Below are 9,447 nucleotides of genomic sequence, written 5' to 3'. Positions count from 1 at the left end.
CCAACATTTTGCTGCTTAGAGGAAAATAGCACTTTATAAATCCAAAATTTTATTTTATTTCAACCCCTCCTGGGCAGAAAACATCAAGTGCCACAAGTTTTTTCCAGACCAAAACATATTCTCACCCACACCATCTCTTGAGCCAACCTACAGGAGCACCAACAACCCAAGGAAGGACAACTTAAATACACCCACTGATAAATCCAACCCCTCCCAGCCCCACACCAAAGGGGGAACCCAGATAAATACAGTGCAATAATTATAGGTATTTAGCAAAGAATGGCACAATTAAAAGCCCTATCCTACCCCACGTCCCAGGGCTTGTCTCAAGCTCCTTCCCAAGCCCCTCTCTGGAGGTCATCGCCTTCCCCAGTACATACCTCTTCCCAGTACATTCCAGTTTTGATACTGCCAGCACCAGCAACCGCAAGAGGCTGGAGGGAGCTGCTGTGGACTGGGGCAGAGGCGCTGCAGCCCCTCAGGGAATATGGCTCCATATCCTGGCCAGAGATTTGCTGAAGCCATGTGAGTTTCATCTTTCCCTCACCCAAAGGTGACTTCAGCTTTGCTGCCTCAATGGTTTTTTAAGGATATTCCAGCCATGGAGGGGAAAATGCCACAGGTAATGAATGACCTGTTGTGACCATGAAGAACCAGTTTGAGGAGCAACTGGAGTGACCCCAAACCATGACACAGCCCATTCTGGGCAGAAGTTTCTCTGTCACCCAAGGGTGCCCCTAACCCATGTGGGGCATCCAAAGGCACTCCCAGTCTACCAGCATCCCCAGGGTGGGGGGGGAGGTTACGGTGGGAAGCGTCGGTGCCCCACGGATTTATTGGGGGATGCTGGAATGGGTCCTGGGTGGATCACAAGGCACTCTCACAGCCCAGTGAGATGACAACCAACCCAGGAGAGTGCAGAGAAGCCACAATGGGTAAGCAACATAAGGCCCCCTCTCCCCCCCATCCTCAGAAAACCCAGTGCTCCCCAACATGCCCCAATTTCTCCAGTCACCCCACAGAGACCCCACATGCTCAGGACACAAGTGGCCAGAGGGAACAAAGGCAATGGGGACTGGGGGGCACTCAGTGCTTCAGCAGGTCTCCCAGGTCATATGTCTCAAAGAGGTCTGTGACACCCTCACCCTCAAGCCCCCAGAGATAGTCATCCTGTTCCAGGGGGGGCGAGAAGGCAACGAAGGCTCCCAAGTCCAGGCGGGAGGAGGTGCAGGGCAGCTGGTCCTCCGTCTGCTGCAGAAGGTGGGCAGGGGAGCCCAGGAGCCCAGGCTCCATCTCCAGCAGTGAGCTGGGTCCCCCCTGGATGGGGAGAGGCAGAGATAGGGGTGAGAGAGGAGTTCCTGTGCCCCCCCAGCTCTGGGAGATGGGGTGGGGTGGCTGTGTGGCTGATGGGGAGCTGTTCGTCAAGCCAAGGGGTACGGGGTGGTCCTGTGGGGAGCTGGCAGCAGAGGGAACAGGGTGGTCCTTGGTTGGGGTTTCCTCCATGATCTCCTCTGGGCAGAGGTACACCTCAATGGGGCCGTTGGTGCTCTTCAAGTAGAGCTGGAAGTTCTCCTGGGAGGGCAGAGTAAGGCTCAGAGGGGGCAGCCAGAAAGTCACCCATACCCCAACTCCGCTAGGATATTGTGGAGTTGGGGTATGGGTGAGGGATCCAGTTGGGGCATTGCAACCCTTGAAGGACCAGCTCAGGGTCAAACAGCCCCGTGGAGACACCCCAAAACCACCCAGGGTCATGCTGGGCTGTGTCCTTGGGACACCCCAGAGGGACCCATTGAGTGTGGGTCTCATCACCCACACACACCTGGCTGAAGTCTGGCACCTCCAGCTGCGTCTCAGGGGGAGCCTTCACAGCAATCACCGTCTGCTCCTGGAAGCTGCTGATGGCTCGGAGGTCCTGGTAGGTGACATATGCCAGCGTGGACAGGGACGAAGTATAGGAAAAGGAGGGGCTGCAAGCAGGACATAACCATCACATCCCTCCAAACACCCCCCAAGCTCGGGGGAATCCAATGGCTCAGAGAGATCCCCAAGACCCTGCTCTCCCTCCCATCTCCCTCAGCAAGGATATCTCTGGTTGGTTTCATTGTCAGCCAGCTGCTGGATCTGCAGGGCACAGTCCTGCACGAGCTGGTCCAGCATCCTCTCTGTCCTAGCCAGTTCGGCCAGCTCCCCACGCAACACTTGTTGCTTCGCCACCATCGCTGCATCCTCGAAGATCCCTGTCCCCCTGCCAGTGGAGATGACATCTGAGTGATGGCACAGCACACCCCACGTGTCCCCCACCCTGCCCCATGCCTGTGTCCCATCACTTACATCCACTGGATGTGGTTCTTGGACTTCTTGCGGATGAGCTGGATGCCCTCCAGTACGTTGGTGATGTCGTAGATGCGACGTTTCTGGACCTCCAGCACCTCAGCAGCCCGGTTCAGATCCACAACACCATCAGGAGACTCGTTCAGCAAACGGATGAATTTCTTGGTGAGCAGCCCCAGTGAGGTGTCGTAGCGAGTCTTCTCCCCAGGAGACTTAGGGGCTGTGGGGAAGCAAGAGACCCCCCCCATCCTCTCCTTAATTTGGGATGTGGGATGGAGGTGACATGGGGCTAGACATGAGAGGCCACGTTTTCCTATCTTTAGTGTCAGATCTGGGACAGAGATTACATTAGGGTTGGAGACAACAGATCTCCCATCCTCTCCTTAGCCAGGTCCATGGGATGGAGGTATCACTGGGCTGGACTTGAGAGACCCTCCCCACCCTCTCCTTCGTGTGGGATATGGGCTGGAGGTGACATGAGGTAGTGCTAGAGGGGACATGGTTCTAAGAGGGAAGAGAAGTGGGGTCTGGTCTCCCCAGCTTCCCCTGCCCCATCTCACCCCACATCACTTACTCCGGGGGCTGGGGACCTGTGCCAGTGTCCAGCCCTTCCCCTTGGGCGTGCGAAATTCGGGGCCCTCCAGGTCCAGCTTCCTCTTGGCCTGGAGGACGAGAGAAAACCCTGCATTGTGGCCAAACCAGACACCCCTCTGAGTTCCCCAAACTCCTCAGGGCCATCAGCCAAGCTCTGGTGCCACATCCTGGAGTAGGGGAATCCTGCAAGAGGCTCACCCAGTTGCAATACTCCTTTTGGGAAGGGGCACAGCAGCAGCCAGCAACATGAGAGGCCACTGGGAGAACTGGACAGAGAGGAGATGAGGGGTCCTATCACCTCCCATGACTTCCTGCACACCCTGGCAAGTCACAGGGAACCCAATGGGATTCCCCTCACCCCCAGCTCCTGGCAGGGCTCCACAGGCTGACCCCTGGGAATGCAGCAGCTCCAAAGCCAGATCCTCACCCTCCCACCTGGCCCACTGGGGTGCAGGATTTCACTTCCTCCCTCCCACTGGATCATGGCTGAGGAAGCTGAGGGCACCCAGCTGCCAGCAGCACACCTGGGACCAGCCGGGTTCAGCCCCCCTGGGGCCCCTGGACACATGCATCCAGCTGGAGGGAAACTGGGCTGAGGGAGATATGCTGGCTTCTGGGAGGGGAGACAAACATCCCTGCACCTGCTGTCCCCTCACCACAGCAAGCAGCTTCTTGAAACCCCCCCAAGGAACCCTGAGAAGCACTTGGGCAGAAAATGCAGGGGAGTAAATGCACAGGAGAACTGGAGAGTGTCACCAACCCCCCCCCCGCCCCACGCCAATGCAAACAAATCCCTCAGGATCCCTTCACACCCACAAACACGCACAGGGTGATTTGTGGGGGAACACTTTGGCTCAGCAGCAAAAAGCAGTCACCCAGCCCCATCCCAAGCCCCCGGCAGTACCTGCTTCCAGGCCGGGCTGTCCCACAGGGTCCCCCCCAGTACCTCCCGCATGGCACCCAGGTCCCTGAGCCGGCTCTGACGGCAGCGGCTCCCTTGGGAGCACAGCGCACTTTGCAGGGAAGGGTTGGGCACCTCGGCATCGTTCCCATCCGAGGGGGCTGGCAGGAGAGGCGCCAGGGGCTGTTTTCCTGCCCCCAGGGAGCCAGGTTGGTCCCAAGCTCCTGTGGGAATCTGTTCCCTCCCACCCTTCCCCGAGCAGGTTTTTCCCAGTGAACTTGCCTCCAACCCCAGCGTCGAGCCCCCGGATCTGCCCCGGAGCTGCCGGCACCACAACGGTTAATGCCGAGCGCATGGGAACACCTGCCTCAGATAAAACCCCATCCCTCTGCCAGCACCCTGCCCCCCCGCCGGTGTCCCTTGCTTCTCCAGCGTGGATGGCCATGGCCAATGTATGTTCCCATCACTGTTGGGGAGATCAGCTGCACCCCACCTACTCCAAGCAATGGGGAAACTGAGGCACAGAGCAACCCACAGCAGGTCCTGGTGTTTCCAGACACCTCCAAACTCCCTGAATCCCCTGTCCCCATGTGCAGGAGGGGATAAAGGGGACCCCTGCTTCACCAGGTGTAGTTTTGGGGTGTGGGGGGCTTGGTGGGCTCAGACAGTGGCAGGACCCTGAGTTCTGGGACCCACCAGCAGGGGACAATGGACAAGGGGCTCCCTCCTGTGACCCAGCTGCCATCCCCCGAGCTGGGCAGGATTAGGCACACAACAGCTGAGTGGGGCACAGCAAAGGGCTCCCAGCACCCTATCACCACTGGGGGAAGTGGGTGGGGGGTGAGATGAACCACAGTAGGTAGGGGAGCAGGGACCAAAGCCAAAGACCGCCCCCCCCCCCCCCCCCGACATGGCAGGACCACCCCACGCCACTTGCCAGCCCCCAGCCACGGCTCCCCAGGATGTGGGAACATACCATCTACATGCACTATGGTGGTGCGGGTGGGAAATCAGGCTTGACCCCAAAATCTTGGGTGTATACAAGGCAGTGAGGGGGCAGGCTGGGCCCCCTGCCAGCTCTGCCTGCCAAGCAGCCCTGAGCCCAGCCCTGGCGCCAAGGGCTACACCCTGAGCCCAGCCCAAGCATCAGAGCATCCCTCAGCCCCCCCGCGGAGGGCTCCTCCTGCCAACCTTCCCTTTCAGCAGCATCCGCTGCCTTCTCCGGGCTTGCCCGGGCTCTGCCCGGCCCTTTGTGGGGCTCCCTCTGGTTCCCCCTTTTACCAGCCCCACCGGCCCCTCGGGGGCGTGGGAATGCCGCGCCCGGGGCTGGCGGTGGGCCAAGGGGCACTCCAGCATCCTGCTGTGCTGAGGGGCTGCTGGGTCAGACCCCCACAGGTGCAGCCCCCTGCCTTGGGGTGGCTGAGGGCTAGCAGTGCATGAGATGCAGACCAGGGAATGGAGGCTGATCCCAGATTCGGGAGACAGTGAGAGCACTGTGCACCAGGGAAGGAGGCAGTACCCTTACCCCAGGTACTGCTCCCTGCTCTGTGGTGCAGTCAACATCTGCATCCCCTCCAACAGCCCCATCCTGGGAGATGTTCCCGGTAGAGAGGAGCTGGTGGCTTTAAAAGCCATAGCCAAACAAGCTCCTCCAAGGGCAGCAGCACAATCACCACTTCCCCACCCATCCCTCCCCCAAAAATCCCCCCTTTTGCCCATGCAGAAAACCCTTTGATGGGATCAAGGTGGGATGGGATTATGTTACCCCTGTAGAATCTGGGGTGCTGCTGAGCAGGTTCTCCCACAACCCAGCACCCACAGGGGCTGCCAGTCTTGGTGGCTCTCTGCAGGGATGGCTCTGCCCTGACAGCTTGTTCAGAACCACAGAGGACTGTTGTCCCTGTTCAGGGTGTGGAGCTGGGATCCCACGGCAGAAACACCCCTCTCTCCAGTGCTCTTGCACAGCCTTAAGCCCCTATAAAGACCAGAGATGGGCAAATGCTGACGATGGGATTGGCATGGGCTAAAACCACTCCAAAATACACATTTTTCCCTGGAGGAAAACACATTTAATTACTCCAGAACCCTCAAATTGGAGAGTATGGTAAATTTAAGGCTTTTTTGGACGGTGAGAGACAACCCGTCCCGCTTTCCCGCGGGGTGATAGGCTCCTCCATGTGATCCCAGATCACTCATGTGGCACATAGCCGGTAGGAGCGGCTGCAATTGCCCTGCTTGGGAACTGGCAGGAAACGCTGGTATCTGATTGCCTCGGCTCTGTACACAAAGGTTGTGCCATAAACGGGGTGTGTGCGGCAGGAACCCCAGCTGTCAGGGCTGGGAGGGCCATACGGGGGCTGGAAATAGCATCTTCAGCACTGCAAATGGGACAGTGGCAGCGGGAAACGGGGAGAGGGGGAATGCCTCTCACAAGCCACCAAGAGGGAGAGAGGAGCGCCTCATGTCCCCAGTTGTCACATGAGCCCCCAGACCCCGCTCAAGGGATGGCTGTGGGCAGCAGCACACAGAACACCTCCTTGTGTGGGTGATGATGGTGGTGATGACAAAGAGGCAGTTAGCCCAAAACCTCTTCATCCCAGATGTCGCTTAAGGACAAGCACTTCATGTCCCCAAGTGCAACACAGGAGTGTCCCCCCAGCCCCCTCCCCAGCCCCATTTAGGGGACAGCAGCAGGAAGGAGTACCCTGAGCACTGGAGTGGGTGATGATGGTGATGATGATGATGATGATGACAAAGGGGCCACTAGCCCGAAACCAGCTCTGCACATCCACAGAAATGGTACTGGGCGTCTGTGGGGTGTTTTTAAGGGAGGGGGCAGCAATGATGGTGTCTTCTTAAACAACAGACCCTGGCAGTGCGGGATGTCTCGGGCAGTTCGGAGACAAAGAGGCCAGAGAGGAGACAGGTGGTCCCAAAGTCCCCTGGGATGGGGCTCGAAACAGCCGCATCCAGCCCCCAGGCATGGCACAAAGGGGGAAGCAAAGACACTCCCTCTCCCTCCGCTGCGGCAATGTCCCCAGCTGGCACTGAGTATCAGGGATTGGGAAAAGGGGAGGGGGTGGGAGAGGAATAAATAAATAAATCAAGCTTTGGGAACACTAAATCAGTGTTAGCGGGGTCTGGGATCCCTCCCAGGACCAAGGAAAACAGAGGCTCACAGTAAGGGCTGGATGTGTGCCCAGGCTGGAGCAGGCAGGAATTAAATGCCAGCTGCTGGTGAGGCCGACGATTTGGAGGGGGCCCTCCGGGAGCAGGGACAGGCTGGGCAGAACCTCCTGTGTGCCCTGACAATGGGCACAGGGCCAGCACCCGACCTGTGCCTCACTTTCTCTGTTAGGGGTAGCTTTGTAGCTTAGTGTTGGGCTTTATAAACACAACCGTGACCCTGCAGCTTGGCGGCAGGGATGTGGGACAGCAACCCCCTACACAACTCCCAGCACCAGGGTCTGAGCTATAAAGCCTTGGGGTGATCCATGGAGGATGAGATACCTCCCCCCCAACCAAAAAAACCCCTAAAACCCAGCCATTGCCAGCCCCACTGTAGCCACGGGAAGAAACCAAGGTTAGAAAGCAACCCCTGTTCCGTGTCCCCCCACCTCCCTGGGTAACGGGTCACCCCGGGGGTCACAGCTCCAAAGTGGGGAGAGCCAGTGGGCAGGGCTGGTGCCCCCCACCCAGAGCAAGCAGGGGCTCTGCCTCTGCCCATTCCTCATTTCCCCACCACAGAAAGGGCTTCTCAAAGGGCCTGGGATTGCTGACCGGGTGTCGAGGCACAACCCGGACTTTTTGCAAGCTGGAGAAAGGAAATGAGGCCGAAAAAGGCCAAGAAGCGGAAGTAGGAGCTGCGGGCTCGCAGGGGCGAAGGGAAGTCGAGAAACATCTGAGCCATTTCATTGCGACTTCTGATTTCAGAGCTCACCCTCCCCCACTCCCAGAAAGACACATTAGAGGGTGCAGACTCCAATACAATCTGCAAAATTTGAGAGGGGGCTGCACATGCTGAGGTCACCCAGCCCTTGCTCCCCACCCAGCACCATCCCCAGCCTCCCATGCCCCTGAAGCAATACCCGAGGAAGGGACAGGGTGCAGACATCTTACCGGCAGCCGTCCCACCGAGGCTGAGCAGAGGGTCCTGAGCTCGGGGCCTTGGGGGGTGTCACAGAGGCACCGGCCCCGTGGAGCGGGGGCGCTGACAGCCGCTGGCGTGTAGAGCTGGGTGAAGCAGCCTGTGGATAACGGGGGGCTACCCAGGCTGGAAGCCCCCGGATCACAGGAGACCATCACTGACATGACCTTCTTCGGGTGGTGCTGGGGAGGGGGGGCCGGGAGGGCGGTGCCCCCCCTCCCCGGGGCCGGGGACACTCCCCCGGGGAGCCGCAGCATTGCAAAGTCCTTTCTGAGGAGCCCGGCCCGGGGAAGCGGGCAGGAGCACCCCGCGATTCCGCAGCCGGGAGGGGCGGGGGGGGGCAGCCGTGGCATTTTGGGGGAGCGGGGAGGTGTTCCGGCGGGCGATGTCACCGGCCGGTCCCCAAATTCCCCCCGAGAAACCCACAAAGAAGGCGGCGGCGATGCCGCCGAAACCGCCGGAAAATTCGCTTTTGGCCCCAAAAATCAGCCGCACTGAGGCCGAATGGGGCCGGGGCTGCCGGAGAGCGGCCCCGCTTGGGCCGAGACCCCCGTGCCCGGCTCCACTCACGCCCGATCGCGCCCGGCCCCGAGCGCTTCTTTTCTTTTTTTTTTTTTTTTTTTCCGGTTTTTTTTTTTTTTTTAAGCGCCAAAACCCGTGCCGCGAAATTCAGAATTCCCGCGGAAAACGCCGCGTGCTGATTGGCTGCCGCCGCCGCGGCCCCGCCCCTTAGCTGCGGCTGGGAGGGGCCTTAAAGCGGCCGCGGGTGGGAGGGGTCAATTTATGCAAATAAGGGGAGGGGCCCTCTTGAGACCACCTGCTGGGGGTGGGGGGGCTTTGCCTTGGGGATCCGGCCTAGAATATATTTTCTGTTACTTATTTGTTTTTCAGAAGATGCGCCCCCATCAGTCTGGTGGGGTCTGCCCTGGGGGCTGCGACCCTCCAACCCCATCATCCCGCATTCCTCACCATTCTCTTTATCTCCATCAAGCCCCAGTCCTCATCTTCTCATCCTCAGCCCACCCTTCCCATTGTTCCCCCACCCCTATCCCCAGTTACGGCAACCCAGGGTAGGGGAGAGGGAGCCGCATCTGTTGAAATAAAAATTTAATTAAAATTTAAATAAAAATTTTGGCCTCCATCAGCCAGAGGCTGTCTGGCACCTCCCCACCCTGCAGACAGTGCTGTTGGGGGAGGGCAGAGATCTCAGAGGGGCTCAGCATAAGATTTGGCCCCTGGTTCACACACAGTTCGTTCAACCTGCCGCTCATTGCTCCACATGCATCCCACCCGTGTCCTTGGAATGCACCAGGTATTTCTGACAAAGTGGAGGGAGAAAAAGGGGATGAAGGGCACCCAAGCTGCCCTACAGGGTATTTCAGAGTGCAGCAGTAACAGGAATCACTGAGGCAATGGCAAACCCCTGAGCGAGGGCAACTCTGACCCTTACTGGCACCAGTAAAAGGCCACCACA

The 9,447-nt window shown here is 58.9% G+C and overlaps 1 protein-coding gene across 1 annotated transcript; it reads right to left on the bottom strand.

The window, feature by feature from the left end:
- Positions 1–116: 116 nt before the first annotated feature.
- E2F2 (E2F transcription factor 2) lies at positions 117–8,142 on the bottom strand. The gene is made up of 6 exons (XM_039733743.1): positions 7,946–8,142; positions 2,906–2,993; positions 2,332–2,551; positions 2,087–2,245; positions 1,820–1,934; positions 117–1,572 (listed from the first exon to the last, which is right to left on the bottom strand). The coding sequence occupies exons 1-6, from the start codon at positions 8,135–8,137 to the stop codon at positions 1,087–1,089; spliced, it is 1,260 nt and encodes a 419-aa protein (XP_039589677.1). The 5' UTR covers positions 8,138–8,142; the 3' UTR covers positions 117–1,086.
- Positions 8,143–9,447: the final 1,305 nt, after the last annotated feature.

This window comes from Passer montanus, unplaced genomic scaffold (genome assembly GCF_014805655.1).
Source record: "Passer montanus isolate IOZ18808 unplaced genomic scaffold, ASM1480565v1 scaffold89, whole genome shotgun sequence".
NCBI lineage: Eukaryota > Metazoa > Chordata > Aves > Passeriformes > Passeridae > Passer > Passer montanus.
This window is presented reverse-complemented; position numbering and strand designations above follow the sequence as displayed.

Excerpts from the sequence above, each read along its gene's own strand:
- E2F2 (XM_039733743.1), bottom strand. The coding sequence starts at position 8,137 with ATGTCAGTGATGGTCTCCTGTGATCCGGGGGCTTCCAGCCTGGGTAGC. Across the intron at positions 2,552-2,905 it reads ACAGGTCCCCAGCCCCCGGA|CCCCTAAGTCTCCTGGGGAG; the intron begins GTAAGTGATGTG and ends GCTTCCCCACAG. Across the intron at positions 1,935-2,086 it reads GACAATGAAACCAACCAGAG|GCTGGCATATGTCACCTACC; the intron begins ATATCCTTGCTG and ends GTCCCTGTCCAC.